The sequence below is a fragment of the Meles meles genome, chromosome 6, assembly GCF_922984935.1.
Source record: "Meles meles chromosome 6, mMelMel3.1 paternal haplotype, whole genome shotgun sequence".
In the NCBI taxonomy this organism is placed as follows: domain Eukaryota; kingdom Metazoa; phylum Chordata; class Mammalia; order Carnivora; family Mustelidae; genus Meles; species Meles meles.
In genome coordinates, this window is record NC_060071.1 from 72886276 (window position 1) to 72904713 (window position 18438).

Here is an 18438-nt window from a genome sequence, read left to right on the forward strand (position 1 = left end):
CAAACAAAATTCTTTTTTCACTTTGTGACTCCTCAACTCCTGAGAGCCTATTACCTCACACTCAAATTTTTTTGAATAATCTCACCTACCTGAAGAATAATTTCCTATGACACACCCCTCACCCCCAATTAGGTCCAACTATAGGACTTTGCTCATTTCTCCCTTTTCTAATGTTGATCATACAAACAAACAAGGCTCACATAAATTCCCATTTTCTCTGGCAAGACTTCCTCAAATGCTTTCCCTAACATTTACAAGCCACATCACACCATTAGGACTTAGGATTACTTTTCCTTGTTATCTATTATCGAGTTTGCTCTTATGGGCTAGTCTTCTCTTCTTGAGTAGATCATATATGCTCAGGGGGAGAGCAGAACCTATACCCCCTGTCCTGGTAATCCCAGTAGCATTAAATGCATTGCCATTCTAAGCATTTAAGGTCTTTTGGCATGTACTTTGGGACCCACTAAAAATAGCCTGCTCATCTCAATTTCCTCATTTTTTTTTAATTGAAGTATAGTTGACACACAACATTATATTAGTTTCAGGTGTACAACACAGTGATTTGACAACTCTATAGGTTACACTATGCTTACCACAAATGTAGTTCTCATCTGTCACCATACAATACCATTACAACTCCACTGACCAAATTCCCTATGTAATACCTTTCATCTCTGTGACTTACTCATTCCATACCAGTTCCCTTGTGTATATTAATGCCTTTGAGCTTTATATTCTTCTTGTACACAGCCTCAAATCTTCTTTGAAAAGTAAGTCAGTCAACAAACATGGATGTTTCTGGCTTAGAGCAGGCACATTGTGAGTACGTTGAATTTTGAAAGTCATTTTTATTTCTATAAAAACAAACAGGGGCACCTGTGTGGCTCAGTCATTTAAGCATCTGACTCTTAGTTTCAGCTCAGGTCATGATCTCAAGTGTCATGGGATCAAGCCCCCATCAGGCTATGCTCAGAGGAGAGTCTGCTTGAGATTCTCTTTCTCCCTCCCCATCTACCCCACCCCACTGTCCCGCTCATGAGTGCACATGTGCCCTCTCTCTCTCCCTCTCAAATAAATAAATAAATCTTGGGGTGGGGGGTGGGGAATGGACAGTGAACCTTCAGTTTCACTCCTACACACAGGAACACAAGGTTTTACTGTTATGCCAGGCTGGTCTCAGAAACACAGACACACCATTATAATGTGGCCCTAAAGAGGTCATAACCTAAGTCAAGCCTCACATACCCAGAAGAATGGTGGGCCATATTTTTCCACTCCACTCTTAACCATCTAAGAGAAAAAAGAAGCGGAAACATATAAAACCCTGTATAAATGGGTGGGAGGAAAAAAGTTTATTTTGAAGGGAGTCTTGGTCATGTCATTGTAGCACTAACAACTGAGAGTCAGAGCTAATGAACACTCTTTGAAAAATCCAAATCATCATTGTTCTAGCAAGCATAAAAATCACAAGACCAACAGCAAATTCCATCCAACAACCATGATATTGACAAGACATTTTAAGATTCTAGGAATAAGTCAGGGTATCAAAATTGCTATTTTTGGATGGAAGGCTTTCTTTATAAGCATGCAAAACTATTTGGTCACATTTTCTCCAACTTATCTAAGCCTGTGCAATTCCTAAATGGTATCAACAATTTAGTTCAAAAAAAAATCTTTTGGAACTTCTATCTACATTTGTGCATAAAATACATACAGATCCAGCTTGACTGAAGCTTCTGAGTTTGAGGCAGGATAACTTCCTCATGACTCAGATGAGTTCATCTGCCTTCTCAAATTCTGTTGATGTTCAAGAGAACTGAATGAGGATGGTATGTGCCTGTACTTTTTTAAAAAAGGGAAAGAAGAACCAGTGGGAAAACCAATGTTTTCCGATGTCATTTCTTTATTTTTAAACAAAATCAGAAAATAACCCTAATTAATCTAACACTTTTTCCTGACTTTTTTGACATCAACACATCTTAATACAACTACAACTGTTTTCACAGCTTCCACCATTCACTTTGAACTCCTTTTAATAGGGATAATGAGTCTGGATGCTTGGCTCAATTTCACAATTTTTCTAACATTTTTAACATTAACATATTTTAACACAACCACTGTTTTCATTACTAGCATTATTCATTCCTATTATTAACCAGGAAAACTTTGAACTGCTTTCTAATGAGAATAATAATTCCAGCACTTGGCTGGCTCTCCCTACACTCTCTGCTTTGCTGTACATGTCTGAGCAGTCCAAAATCCTGCTTGTAATTTTATGTTTTCTACCTTCCAGTTTTCACAATATCATGTCTAATTTACCAATTAATTTCACCTAGAATCATTAACCTTGCCTTTTGTTAATGTTCTAAACGCTTTGTCTCTTGAAAGTACTTTGATCATTTTTTAAGCCTATGCTTATAGGCTTTAAACATGCCTTGAAGCTTTAGGCTTCGTTAATAAATTAAGGTTCTCCAGGTATTGAAATACCTTCCTTCAGCCTTCAAACAGAAATGTTTGATTGGCCAGGCTTAGGGCTTATGGAAATCACACCATTTATCTGAGCTTTGTGTAAATTTTTCTCCCAAGTTCTCATTTACAAATGCTAAAGGTAAGATTTAAGGTCATTCTCAGCCTCCCATTTGTAAAATTTTTTATCTGCTTTATTTGCCTTTGTCTCCAGAGTACAAATATTTTATAAGTAGATATGTGAGGGAAGTATAAGAGATTTAGGAACTTTTGTTTGTTTTGTTGGTGTTGTTTGTTTTGGGGGATTGGTCAAAACAACAGCATGGCATCATGGGAAAAACATGCTTTGGAATCTGGCTAATCTGAACTAGAATTCCAGCTTCACCACCTATTAGTTCTGGAAATGGAGAACCACTTCATTTTTCTTGGTTTTGTGGCCTGGTATGTAGCTGGACACATAGCTATAAGAATGGGAGCCACTATCTAGCTATGTGACCTTACCAAGTCACTTGAGTAAGATCTCTGTGTCTCAATGTTTTTACACACAGAAGTGAGATAATATAAGTGCTCTTATTTATAGAATTGTGGTGAGGTTAAATAAGTTTAATATAGTAGAGTGCTTAGATCAATGCTTTTCATATGGTAAGTACCCCAGGTGTGTATTTGTTATTAATACCACTATCTTTATTACTATCTCTGTTAGTCATGGATCTACCCATCAATGTCCATGCCAAGAGCGTCAGGTCAATTTCCTAACCTTGTCAAATGCTTTGTACAGAGTAGGTAATTGATAAATACCTCCTTGAATAATTCTCATTTCCACATGCTTACTTGACAGGGCTGGAAGGGGGTCTCTATAACCACAATCATTTACATACACTGTTAGTCTGGTTTCTCTAACCCTTGCACCATCAGCAACTTCAACACCTTCAGTATCACAGATCTGCTCATTTTTCGGCATGATATTTACTGCAAAAACAGCTTCTACTACTTTAGCCAATTTTTCGGTATCTTCCTAACATTGCTATTACCACTATCATATTCTATCTGATGCTTCATGGGGAATCAATAATTTATTGTGACTACTTGTCCACCACCATGTTAGTTTTAAGAGAAAAATCTGTATAAAATGTTTAGCACAGGGCCTGGTGCACAGCAGGAGATATGTATATATGCATGTATATTTGCTAGTCTTGCTATTACCAAATATTTTATATAATCTTTAATAAATGGTCCTATGAGGAAATGCCCTATTTCACAGATGAAATAACTTATAATCAGAAGCAAATTGAGTTCACAAGTTAGCAAATGAGAAAGGATTCAAACTATAGTCTATTTTATCCTAAAACACTCTTTCTATGACATATGAGGAGACTTCACCAGTTGTCCTAGTATCTTTTTCGTAAAAAGTTTCATTTTATTCCCACTCCCTTTTAACGTTAAAGTGGGAATATTGCTTTTTCAATTATTAGCATTCCAAGTTTTATTGAGGTCTCTTCAAATCTACTTCCATTTGGTGTGATATCCTTTAAAGATGGGTGAGGTTAAGCAAAAGGCACTAGGCTTCCAACTTTCTTACAAATATATTCCATATAGCAAGTAGTTTAAAAGTGGTTTAAAATCAGACATAGTCCCATCTCTACACAGAAGGCTCATAGGGTCATTGTGTGTTACTCTACTTTAATCCTTACAACAACTTTATGAAATTAGTACTTGTATCACCCCCAACTTGTAGCCAAATAGACTTGGACTGAGAATGGCCCCACAGTTCACCATATGGCCAGCCATCCAGCTGGGAGTTCCCAAATCAAGGCAATATCAGCTTTGGCTACTGGGGACCATGCCCATTTATGGAGTCCTTCCTCATCCTTGAGCCATAGCAGTAATTAATAGACCGGGGATACCTGGGCCCCTCTCTGCTCTGCAGCCTCCCTTTCTCAACTCTTGTCCCTCTTGGTTTTGCCAGCTCATAATGCACTTTGTCCTTTCCTTGAAAGGTTGTTTCTTAGAGACCAAACTGCTTATTTGATCTGCTACAGCCATAAAATATTGTTCTATCGTTTTGTTGTTAGGAAACTCAAGAGAAAACACAGATGCAGCCACAAATCTGTGTACTTTTGTTCAATATCATGCAAGCTCAAAAGAAAACCATCTCTGTATCACTGGTGATCTGAAACCATCATGGCCAACTGTTAACATTTATTTAATCTGAGTGGTGGGCACATAGGTGTCATTTCCTACTCTGCTCTGTAAGTTTGAAATATTTCATAAATTAGGTAAAAATAACTAAGTAGAAAAATCTGTATGGTCTCACAAAGGCAAAGAAAGTATGGCTTTCCTTATAGAGTTACAACTCACAGAATGAAAATACTTGTTACACAATAGAAAACAAGTAAACACAGCCATATACTTAAATGCATAATTACCCCATAGCAGATTACTTATTACTGTTTTCCCCAAGGTCTTAAAATATACACATGTCTAGTCCTCTGATTTGGGGTTTGGTGGTCATGGCTTTCAAGAGTCATCCTCTACAGTTAAAGGACTAGCTGTAGAGCCAATTCTGATGAAGAGAGAAGCCAAATAACTAAAAGCCACACAAAGTAGCATTAATCACTGTGAGGAATTTTAGTCTCATTCTTTAAGGCTAAGAAACGTGTTCATTACCCTCCTGAGAAGGATTCCTTCTCTCAAGGGCAGACTTCTGTTAACCAAGCTTATAAGATTAACAAAGAAAATCAGAGTTCCAATATATTATTTTATAATGAGAAATCTGTCATAGAGCCAGCATACTAATTCTTTGTCGGAAAACTTTCACTGATCAACAAATTATAATGAGATGATTAGCACAGTATGAGAAAAGAGGAATTGCTAGCTACCTTTGTTGGATATTTAATAGTACCATGCTATAATAGCCCAATGCATCCATCTCCATATATGAGAAATACCTGCCAGTAAGAACAAAATGCTAAAAATTATCCATTGGGCAAAACCCTGTCATCTTGCTAGTGCCTAAATGGATACTGCCTAAGTTTGCCTGCCTTCATAGTTATCAAAACCATCTTTGAATTGAGACTTTCTTTCATGAAATGTGCTGCTGTACTCGATCTTACAGGAGGTCTTATGAGCCAAATGTCACCCAAAAAATCAATTCTATTAGTTATCTTTCTTAGAGCTTATAAAAGACTCCATGTAGCAACTTAAGTTGAATCATAGAAAGATGAGAAGATCTTTATGAGGGCCCATCCTGTAATTCATCAAGTTGTTCATCAATGTATCACAAGTTCCTAGAACAGTGCCAGTGACTTTATAGATAATATTTCTAATATAAATGTAGAAAATCCTCATTTAAAATTTTTTAAAAAGTAGTTTAGTATAAACTTAAAGCCCATACATTTTAACTAATCATCACTTCTCACTTGATAAACACAATCATTCAGGACCTGGAAACTCTGTCCTACACATACTTCTCCAAATTCAGCCTGAGTTACTTACAGAAAAATCCCCAAAGCCATTTATCACCCATCAGCCAATACCACCACTTTTATCACCAAGTATACCATAGAGGCCCATGTTTATATTTTCCTATGTATTCTAGTGGCCAAATCAGCACCAAAATGAACTAAATATCACTTCTTTAGAAAGAAATTTTATCTTCTTCCTATAACAAAGGGCATACCAACCACTCTTACTGTAGGACAAAAATAAGTGTATAAATAATGTTAAAATCTGTATTTATAGAAACATATAGGACCCTGATACTAAAATGGGCCTAAACATAGAAAGTTTTTGGTGAAGTCATAAAGTTCTAGAAGGCATGAATTCAACTGTCCTTAAGGTAAAACTCATCCCAGTGTGTGTGCACTTGTATGTTTTACTCACTGCATACTGGAACTTTTCATTATATTCACGGTCATTGGCTTTCACAATCCGTTCCACTTCTAAAGAGAAAGAGAAATCAGGCTGAAATTAAATTTTTGACACAAAGAAACATATAACTCATTAAACTAATATCACTTAGGTTACTTTGATTGTCTCAAGGTTGCAAGAATTCTTTCCTTTAGAATTTGAAGGGCATTGGTTTTTTCCAGCCTAAATGTTGGAACATGTGTTGGAAAGTCCCAAAATGGAAAGCTGAAATGTGTCTCATTGTAATTCTCATGCCAGCCATAAAACAAAACATTATGTGTCTCCAATTTCTACATCCCTTTAACTCCACAAAGACCCTTTCTCTTAACTCCAAGTAATATCTAAAGGAGAAGGCTGCTCAAAGTCAAACGCCACCTGGGAAGGGATTTTTTCCCTACAAAGTGAAAAAATACAATATAGCCAAACAAAACCATGAATGAAGGGACCAGTGCAGTCACTGACCTTATGCTCACTGAGCAAAGGTGATATTTCTAAACAACCCAGGCACAGTGAGAGGAACTGCACATCACCAGGAGATGGAAACTTGCCCTTTGCTGGAAGTAGCTAAAAAAATATCTTCAGGAAACAAATGCAAACACCAGTACAAATAACAAAATAAAAGAACAACAAATTCAAAGATTATGATGGTGCATAAATTAAAATTTGCAGAGGGAAAGAAGAGACAGTGCTCCCCAGAAATACTAGCAGAATATATTTTTGTAGTAAAAGTAGCAAGTTCTTGCTCCATTTTACTGAATTCAGAGCTGACAAAGGAGTAATGATGGAAAAATGAAAGCTATTGGATGAAGACCAGCAAAAAATTCACCAGATGTCAACGCTGAACACCCATGATAAGTGACTTGATCATTTCACCTGGGATTCTCTTAATCTCCACGTCCACAGTTCTCCACCTGGGTAAGTGATAGATGGTAAAAAGTATAGGGATAGTGGTAAGAGTCCAAGTTTGGAGAAGGTACATACAACCACAGAATTAAAGAAGACTGGAGGATAGAAAGTAACTTAGAGTCATATATTAGGGATGGGGAAGGAAGAGCAAGCGGAAAGGAAAGAGAAGAAGAGCTAAAAGTAGAAGTGAAAGGACAAGAAGGAGGTGAAGAGGGGAAGAAAGAAAGGAATATATTTTATCCCCATCATCATCCTCCAAACACCGGGCACCGTGGCTTGTAAGAGTTGACTATTTTTTCCTAAAAGTCCCAGAGGAATGTTAATGTCTCTTTGGTTCTAGTCTCAAGTATGACATTGTGTTCACTTCTGAAAACTGCTTCCGACAAATAACACCCTGTCTTTGGTTATAGTTGAGTTTCTACCTTTGCAGAATGTGTGTCTGACATCCACCTACATGGCTCTCTTCTTATCTATGTATTAAAGTGAGTTCTCTGTGACGGCTCATGTTTTCAAGGATAGCTCACCTAATTTCTGGTAGGAATGATATTGGACTGATGGCCACAGCTAACCACACTGAGTGGGCTTGCCCCTAACATATATAACTCTGAAATCCAAAACTCACCAGGAAGCAACCTCGTAACCAACCATCCCCCAAATGAAACATTTCAAACCTTGGCTATAAAGATACCATCCTCGCCTTCTTACTGGCTCCCTAACAAAAAGCAAAAATATCAAAGCCCAAAATGGTATTTTGGAGGGTGAGGATACTTATGAAGGTTGGACAATTTGTTTATAAACATCCCTACCTTAACACAAGCATAGTAAAACTGCTGAGAGGAAAACAACAGATATTATCGGGAGGGTGAAGGTTGGGGGCACTCTTCTGCAGGGCAAAGGTCAACCTGGCCCACCTGGCATCCTGCTTATAATGTAAAGATTAGCTTTAGTTATAAGTCAAAACTTAGATATGTTAATTTTTATTTATTCAATTGCCTTTAGTTTCTATCATACACATTCAGATGATGATTTTTAAATTTCTCATTTATACAAAGCCCATCCAGGGATAGAATTCTATAGTTCTGCAGCTAATTTTCCTCACTCCAAAAACCAGAATCTTGACTCCTGTCCAGTGTCTCCATGTAACCACCCTCCCCAAGAACTATAACCCTTTACCCAAAGCGGCCAGAAGAGTAATTTCTGTACTAGGAAAGTTTGAATGTTCTTCTGGGTGTCCACATTGCTCTAGGCCCATGAGACTTTGTTAGAGCCAGGAAATCCTCTTTTGGCTTCTAAATCATTATTAAATCTTTGCTCTGCACTTCCAGTAGGTACAGTCCTTCTGAACAAAGTCTTTATAAATAAATTATGGCATATTTTCTATCCCCTCACTAAGCTCTGCAACATTCTGGCTTTGTTCTACATCCCTACAGATTTCTGCCTTTAACTTAACTATGCTAAGCCAAGAACTAACATTCTTCCAAGTGCTAGGACAGTGGGTGAGGGGATAGAAACCCCTCTTGGCAATAAGTCACATCCTATAAGAAAGGGAAGCTGAAAATGAATTCTCCATAAACAACTCCCATTGGTAATTGCTCAGAGGCTTGATGACTTAATGCTCAATATTTCATAGGCATTGCAGGACCCTTCCAGCTATGAGAATACTGAAAGAAAAGTACCCACCAGGAGATTTAGGATCTACTACGGTAAGCTCACTGCTACATAACTGTTATCATTGAATTTGTGTGGTTCCAAAAAGAAGTAAAGTGATACACAGGATGTATAAAATATAGTGAGCCAGCATATGTTTAAAGTGAAGTTCAAAGACCTTCCAGTTCAAGATAGCAAACCACGTATGTCCTTCTACCTCCCTTCCCACCCAGGTCTCACTGAAATAACAGCAATATGTTTTTTAAAAGAATAAAAACATAACAGTGCTGGAAAACAAGAGTAGAAGGTAGCAGATGTTCATAAATTTTTAAAATTCCGAGTGAGGTTCCAGAGAACTTCCAAATTCAGTCAATAAATACAAAGGTTTAAAATGTGTTATAGATAGGGTGACAGTACCAGTTTATGCACACTGTCTTGACAAAATAACTTCTCACTTTTAAAGGTGTCTTGGCTTGGAAGATAAATTATCTGTGCATTCTAGTTTTAGAGCATCACCAGAATAAATTTTTTAATTTATTTATTTTTTTCAGCGTAACAGTATTCATTGTTTTTGCACAACACCCAGTGCTCCATGCAAAACGTGCCCTCCCTATTACCCACCACCTGTTCCCCCAACCTCCCACCCCTGACCCTTCAAAACCCTCAGGTTGTTTTTCAGAGTCTATACTCTCTTATGGTTCGCCTCCCCTTCCAATTTTTTTTTAATAAACATATAATGTATTTTTATCCCCAGGGGTACAGGTCTGTGAATCGTCAGGTTTACACACTTCACAGCACTCACGATAGCACATACCCTCCCCAATGTCCATAACCACCTCCCCCTCTCCCAACCCCACCTCCCCCCCGCAACCCCCAGTTTGTTTTGTGAGATTAAGAGTCATTTATGGTTTGCCTCCCTCCCAATCCCATCTTGTTTCATTTATTCTTCTCCTATCCCCCTAACCCCCCATGTTGCTTCTCCATGTCTTCATATCAGGGAGATCATATGATAGTTGTCTTTCTCTGATTGACTTATTTCACTAAGCATGATACCCTCTAGTTCCATCCACGTCGTCGCAAATGGCAAGATTTCATTTCTTTTGATGGCTGCATAGTATTCCATTGTGTATATATACCACATCTTCTTGATCCATTCATCTGTTGATGGACATCTAGGTTCTTTCCATAGTTTGGCTATTGTAGACATTGCTGCTATAAACATTCGGGTACACGTGCCCCTTCGGATCACTATGTTTGTATCTTTAGGGTAAAACCCAGTAGTGCAATTGCTGGGTCATAGGGTAGTTCTATTTTCAACATTTTGAGGAACCTCCATGCTGTTTTCCAGAGTGGTTGCACCAGCTTGCATTCCCACCAACAGTGGAGGAGGGTTCCCCTTTCTCCGCATCCTTGCCAGCATCTGTCATTTCCTGACTTGTTAATTTTAGCCATTCTGACTGGTGTGAGGTGATATCTCATTGTGGTTTTGATTTGTATTTCCCTGATGCCGAGTGACATGGAGCACTTTTTCATGTGTCTGTTGGCCATCTGACTCCACTCCAAAACTGCTAGAACTTATACAGGAATTCAGTAAAGTGTCAGGATATAAAATCAATGCACAGAAACAGTTGCATTTCTGTACACCAACAACAAGACAGAAGAAAGAGAAATTAAGGAGTCAATCCCATTTACAATTGCACCCAAAACTATAAGATACCTAGGAATAAACCTAACCAAAGAGACTAAGAATCTATACACAGAAAATTATAAAGTACTCATGAAAGAAATTGAGGAAGACACAAAGAAATGGAAAAATGTTCCATGCTCCTGGATTGGAAGAATAAATATTGTGAAAATGTCTATGCTACCTAAAGCAATCTACACATTTAATGCAATCCCTATCAAAATACCATCTGTTTTTTTTTTTTCAAAGAAATGTTACAAATAATCCTAAAATTTTTATGGAACCAGAAAAGACCTCGAATAGCCAAAGGAATAATGAAAAAGAAAGACAAAGTTGGTGGCATCACAATTCCAGACTTCAAGCTCTATTACAAAGCTGTCATCATCAAGACAGCATGGTACTGGCACAAAAACAGATACATAGATCAATGAAACAGAATAGAGAGCCCAGAAATAGACCCTCAACTCTATGGTCAACTAATCTTCGACAAAGCAGGAAAGAATGTCCAATGGAAAAAAGACAGCCTCTTCAATAAATGGTGCTGGGAATATTGGACAGCCACATGCAGAAAAATGAAATTGGACCACTTCCTTACACCACACACGAAAATAGACTCCAAATGGATGAAGGACCTCAATGTGAGAAAGGAATCCATCAAAATCCTTGAGGAGAACGCAGGCAGCAACCTCTTTGACCTCAGTCGCAGCAACATCTTCCTAGGAACAACGGCAAAGGCAAGGGAAGCAAGGGCAAAAATGAACTATTGGGATTTCATCAAGATCAAAAGCTTTTGCACAGCAAAGGAAACAGTTAACAAAACCATCTCCAGAATAATTAAAGGAAATTGAGCTAGGTGGGCCCCCAAATACTCTTACCCTTGCTCATTAAAGAGATCAGGCAACATGCCTGGGGAGGAAACCAAGAATGGGTGTTCAGATCTAAGAAAGAAGAAGCTCTAAGCCTCCACATCAGCTCGGGAGACTCAGGTCCTAGTAAACCCTGCCTTACTGAGGCAGTTGTGGGATTTGCCAGGCTAGAGAATGAATGTTTATGGTCCCCCAAAATTTCTGTGTTGGAACATTCCCAATGAGATGATATTTGAGTGCCTTTGGGAGGTGATTAGGTTATGAGGTAGAGCCCTCATGAGTGGGATTAGTGTCCTTATAAAAGAGGTCCTAGAGATTCCCCTGCCCCTTGCATCATGTGAGGACACAGCAAGAAGACAGCCATCTATGAACCAGAAACCAGGCTCTCACCAGACACCAAACACATTGACTCCATGATATCAGACTTTCCAATCTCCAGACCACAATAAATAGATTTGTTGTTAATAACCACCCAGTTTATGGTATTCTGCTATAGCAGCAAGAAAAATCTAAGACATACAGAAAAGCCTCCCTGCGAGCTGGCAACATTACCAGCCTTCCAATTTAAGGGAGAAGGCTAGCCAGGGGAAAGACCTTTGCAACTGCCCTCTTATATAAACACAAACCAATAACCATAAGTCAGCAGATGTCTGAGAAAACTCAATACCACAAAAGACAAGGATTCAAGAAGAAGAGTTAATGCTGAAAATGGATGGGGAAAATAGTTTTTATGCTAATTAGTACCTTGAAGTTATTCAAGACATGGCATCCATGAAGCAAGAACAAGCTGATAGGAACAAAGTTAACACAACAAGAAACAGTTCCTGGAAATTAAAACTACTTAATGGAAAAAATAGGTAGGATAGAGAGAATGAAAAACAAAATTGAAGAAAGCTCTTAAAATATATATCAAAATGACAAAGAGGAGGAAGATGTGAAAAGAACACTTACAAGAAGGGTACATAAACAATGGCTAAGTAGAAATAATCAAATAAACAGAAGAAAATGTCCCTGCACCAGATAAGAGCTAAGTCTTCAAAGTGAAAAAGCCGCCAAGACCCAATCAGGATGAATGAAAAGGGACCCATGGTTATCTACAAAATTTTGAGCTCCAAAGACAAAGAAAGTATTTTAAAATTCCAGAAGAGAAAAAAAAAATGGTTAGCCCTAGAGACCTAAGAATTGGACTAACATGAAAATCCTCATCAGGAGAAAGGATGATAGAAGACATTGAAGTGATGCCTTCTAGTTTTAAGGAAAAATATGTTTGAGCTCAGAATTCTGTACCCAGCCAAATCAATCAAGTGTGAAGGAGCAATAAGAACACTTTTTCAGACATCCAATAGTGTTTACATACAAGATCATCTCCAAAACAATGACTCAAGAATGTACAACAGGTTAATCGTTTAAATGTTTAAACAAATCGTTTAAATAAAGGGAGTCAAAGAAGATATAGAAGCGGGGCGCCTGGGTGGCTCAGTGGATTAAGCCGCTGCCTTCGGCTCAGGTCATGATCTCAGGGTCCTGGGATCGAGCCCCGCATCGGGCTCTCTGCTCCACGGGGAGCCTGCTTCCTCCTCTCTCTCTGCCTGCCTCTCTGCCTACTTGTGATCTCTCTCTCTGTCAAATAAATAAATAAAATCTTAAAAAAAAAAAAAGAAGATATAGAAGCAAAGATGATGACCAACTAAAGTCAACACTGAAAATAAAACTACCTGATGTGATCACCTACATACCTTTTCTAAGTGAGCCACAAATTCTACAGAAAAAGGAAAGGCTTGTCTATTTCCATTTATTTCACAGTCTATACAGCAAAAATAAACCAGTTTCTCAGGAAAAGTAAAATTATGTATTAATTCTTGGCTCAAACAATAATTTCTCTAAAAAGTCCTCATAAGGAAGTCATTGTTTGATACAAAGAACATAAAATGCATTTTTAAGAGCTGTGTTTTATAAAAATTCTAGAGATCTCATTCCAAACACAATTCAGAGGAGCCAATGCTAGGGTTTCGTACTCAGTCTCTACGGAGCTGATTAAATTCAGGTATGTATTTTAGAATATTTAGATGAATAAATAAACTGCAAGTCCTTCCATAAATCACCCTCATTATTATTTCTCACAACTGCACTTTTGCTAAATGCTAAATGACTGAGTTTCAGATCGAAATTCCTGAAAAATACCTGAAGAACTGCTATGCTATGTTGCTAGCCGAGTACAGATTCTTGGGACAGAAAATCAACCTGGTAATAGCCTTAACATTCCTTTGTGACAGCTGAGGAGCCTAACAAAGACATTTACCTAAATAGGAAGCTATCCTTCATCATTTCAACAAGTAAGGAGAAGAGCCATTAGCAGAGGTAGAATTGTCTTAGACACTTATTTTGAATCTACTCTAGAATACAGAAAAATAGGTACAGTAAAAATTAGGTAATTAAACCCACTAAGACCTCCTTCACATAGGATAATGGAAGTAGCCTCCATTTTCCAAAACTCAAAGGCCTGTATAATTTGATGCCTGCCTCAATCAAATAAAAGATCAATGAAGCGCTCATAGAATGCTTATCTTTGAGCCATATGATTACTGTTACCTTATCCAAGATAACTAAATAAGGATACCTCATTTATTTTATGAAGTGGTCATTTAGAAATCAGTTAAATGTTAGGAAACATTTACCAAAAAGAGTAACCTTAGTTTTAGGATGAATGACAGGTAGTCTACCCTGTCCCTCCCTATAATAATTATCTGATCTGGCAGATGATAGGTTTCAGATAATAAAACCACATCCACTTATATATGCACATATGCTTGTCTTTCCATTTGGAAGAGTTTCATCAAAAACATCCAAGTGTTGGGGCACCTGGGTGGCTCAATTCATTAAGCATCTGCCTTTGGCTCAGGTCAAGATCCCAGGACAAGATCTCAGGGTCCAGAGATCAAGTCCAATGTTAGCATCTCCTTCTTCCTCTGCCCTTTCCCCTGCTCATGTTTTCTCTTTCACTATCTCACTCTCAAATAAAAATCTTTATAAAAAAGTTTAAAAAAAATCCAAGTTTCATCCAATCACTAAAACACAAGTTTGAAAGATGGGAGGGATGTAACACAACCCTGCTGGAAATTTTTAATCTCAGTTGAGATGTTGTTCTTTGTTACCAAGACTTTGGGGACCCATAAAAATGAGAATTTGATGACCAAGCATGCATAGAAGAGGAGGAGGTCTGGATCTTTAAGCCAGAGGCCAGAGATCTTCCTACTACCAACTATGCGTGTGAGCATATGATCTCTCCTTATCGGTGGTTCCTCAGAAAAATAATGCCACTTTGTGTTGACATCATTATATAAGAAAATATATGGAAAGCACTTTGCAAACAGAGTAACAAAAAACCATTTTTCTAAAAAAAAAATAGCATATAAGTGAGAAAAAAATCACCCAAGTCAGTCTTAAATTTGCTTGAATTATTATTTCTCAAACAGATCTGAAGTAATTTTCTAATTTTCTAAATATTCTTAGTGGAAACTGGCAAATACCCATTGATTCTTCCCCAAGTTGTTGGGGGCAACACCCAATCCCTAATCTGGGCTCTTCTCCTTCATACTATAATAAGTTAGACAAGATCCAGCTTCTATTTCCAGCAGGCATTTATGTCTTTTTTTCTCTTGGTTTTTCTATGAACACTTCCCAACACCTTAATATTTAAGACTACTTGGTGAATTCAGTAGCTCTGTTAAAAGACCAAGAGTAAGAAGGAAGATTTAGGAGGCGTCCATTGGACCCATAAGTGATCACAGCAACTACAAATTCCTAATTAATGAACACAACGGTCTTTCTTCAATTAAATCCAGAGCATTTTGTCCTTCACCAAATGTGGTTTGGGAGACAGTCTTCAGGCAATTGGCTTTATATCCCCAAAATCATGAAATGATGAAGCACCACAAAAAATCTGGGGGCTCTGTATAAACCCTGATGACAGGAACTTGTACTTCCTCAACAAGGTTGGTCCCAATCCAAAAGCTGAAGAATGTCTCCAAACATGGAGTGTCATTTGGGGTTTGGGGTTGTTGTTGGTTTTTTTGGGTTGGGTCAGAAGTCTCAGAAAAATACCCTCAAGCCAAATCAATAACTTAAGCTTTTTCCTTTCTGTATTTCCTTTCATTCTTCACAATCTGGTCTTGTGGTTAGAAGCCAAAGCAATTCATTAAAGACATGAGGAAAGAACAATGAGTGGGGAAAGCTTTAAAGAAAAGAGTTCCCCCACCCTCCAAGATTTCCTGATTTGACTCCAAAAGCACATTCTGATACAACTGAAAAATATGTGTCCTAAATTGGGGTTTCCTATTGAAACCCAGTGGTGACCTGCAGCTGCTGGGACTTATTGACATTTGAACAGCAAACTAAAGAGAATTGAAGCAAAAGGGAAAAATCTTCCCACAATTTTTTTTTTATTCTTGTCCTCACAAAAGAGCTTAGAAACAGAGTTAGGGGATTCAAACAAATACTAAAAAGCCTTGGGTTTGTTTTCCTCTTGGCTGAGCCAATTTGCTCATCAGGTCCAGATATTTGGAAAATTTGATTTATTGGAAGCTCTATTCCTCCCATGGCTTACTATAGCTTCACAAAGAAACATAAAAAGTTTTAACCAGTTCATTCTTCTTCCACCATGCACGAATTGGATTACATAAGTTACAAGTAAAAATCGATAAAATCTTCATATACGTCTGTGGTATATTGCTTGCTGTAAGTATAGATTCCACAACTAGAGAGTTAAGAATTACCACAATATAATGTTAATAATAGCAGCTAACATGTATTGAGCACTGGTTAAAAACTAGATACTATGAGAACTGTTTTGCATACTTTATTTCATTATTCCTCAGAACAATCCAGGTACCAACAGGTATATGCTATTATTCGTTCCGTTTCATAAATGAGGAAAATAAGTCCTCACAAGATCATGCGATAAAACCAGATTTCAAACACTGAGCTGCCTTCTTATGAAAGCAGTGTGAAAGAGATTTGGGGTATCAGGAGATGTTAGATGGCACTGTGAGGAGTTGGCTGGGAAAATGCAAATTGCTGTGTGCCTGTATTCAGAGGTCAAGGAGAGGAAGAAGAGGACCCTGTTATTGAATGCCATGCTCCATGGTCTACCTCAAACACACACTCCCTTCCCATTAACCTTGCAGCCCTGTGACCTCTCACATTCCACTGCTTCTAGGCTTCTCTCTGCTTCCTGGTGGAGGCTGCCTCCTCTTCTTGGAGCCTTTGGGCAATCCTTGCTGAGAAAACTCTCCCAAAACCCTGTTCAAAACTTATGCTTTCTTTGCACCCTTTCTCATATGGGCCTAATGCTAGACTATTGGTTTTTATTTCTATTCTTTTATAATTATGTATAGCAAAAAAATCCATTTTTATGAACTGGGCCAGGATCAGAGTATTTTTTTTTAATATTTTATTTATTTGACAGAGAGAAATCACAACTAGGCAGAGAGGCAGGCAGAGAGAGAGGAGGAAGCAGGCTCCCCGCGGAGCAGAGAGCCCGATGCGGGGCTCGATCCCAGGACCCTGAGATCATGACCTGAGCCGAAGGCAGAGGCTTTAACCCACTGAGCCACCCAGGCGCCCCCAGGATCAGAGTATTTTCTGTGAAGATGAAAAATAGCTGTATCTTCCTACAGCATCCCCTTTCAAAAAGGGAAATAAAATAAGGATCTATCCCAAGAATCACAAGAGCCTAGAAGAAGCTGGAGGACATTTAATTTTCCACTGTGAGACACATTCTGGCCACCCAAGGGAAAGCAAGCCACTTGTCACCAAGTGAGAGCAAAGAACCCCAGGTAGAAAAGAAAGCCACAGGAAAAGGAAATCGAAAGACATCTCTTCTCTGATATCTCAGGGTTTGCACAGGAAGCTGTGTTTTTCAAAGCTTACATTTGTTATTTTGAGATGAGTGGGGCTTATAAATTGGGTTTCTTTAGTACATATTGGTTTCTGTGCCTCAGACCCATGAATCCATGTGGCAATAAAAATCTGCTGGAGCCAAGACAAAGGGATTTATTCCAGAAATATTCCAGAAATATTTATGGAGCTCCTTTGAGCAAGGCTCTCTTGTAGACAATGAAGAAAACAAGACAGCAATAGCCTTCGAAGGGTGAACATGCCCACAAATACCCACACAGCATGGAAGCAGAGGAGAGGCCCAGGAGCCATGAAAACCAGAGAAAAAGAAAGTCAGGTCCAGGTGGGTGGAGAAAAGGCATCATCACCTATCTCAAGTAGCTCTGAAGGGAATTTATGCAGCTAGATACACACTGGGGAGTATGGTAGGTTGTTTTGCCAAGCTCCTTATCTAACCCATTTACTGAAAAAAGGAATTTGGTAAAGGTGGTCTGCCACCTAAGGTAAAATATGGACTTTTTAAGAGGACATCTCCAGTTCCCCAACCACTGTCTCTTCTAGCAAATAGTGGACCACATGTGAAAAGACCAAAAGAAAAATTAGGAACCTCACTTTATTTACCTACTAGTGAAGCATTTGGAGAACATATGTTTTAGAAGAGACACAATGGAGCCAGAACTTTGGGCAAAAAAGAAATCTGCCTACTTCTCACACTCCACTCCCACCCTACCTATCCACACTCTGGTCCAAGTCACTCTTTCGCTGTCCTCCAGCTACTGCAATAGCCTGCCCTGGGCCTCCCAGCTTCCTCCCCTGTCCCCATAATCTATTTTTAATAGGGCAACCAGACTGACCCTTTTCCAATTGTAGTTGTTTCCTATTGCTGTTCCAGCAAATCACCACAAGCTTATAACAACACAAATGTGTGATCTTATTATTCTGGAAGTCAGAAGTCTAAAAACGGAGCTCACAGAGCTAAAAATCAAGGTGTTTTATCAGGACTGAGTTCCTTCTAAAAGCTGTAGGAGAGAATCCATTCCTTGCCTTTTCCAGCTTCTAGAA

At 38.4% G+C, this 18438-nt stretch overlaps 1 protein-coding gene across 9 annotated transcripts in view; it reads right to left on the bottom strand.

The window, feature by feature from the left end:
- ATP8B4 (ATPase phospholipid transporting 8B4 (putative)) overlaps nucleotides 1–18438 on the bottom strand; it is a 289860-nt gene that overhangs the window by 212122 nt on the left and 59300 nt on the right. For all 9 annotated transcript variants that reach the window (XM_046009963.1, XM_046009960.1, XM_046009964.1 and 6 more), the window contains exon 3: nucleotides 6352–6410. In XM_046009963.1, coding sequence (XP_045865919.1) covers nucleotides 6352–6410 — 59 coding nt within the window. The remainder of the gene's footprint in view (nucleotides 1–6351; nucleotides 6411–18438) is intronic.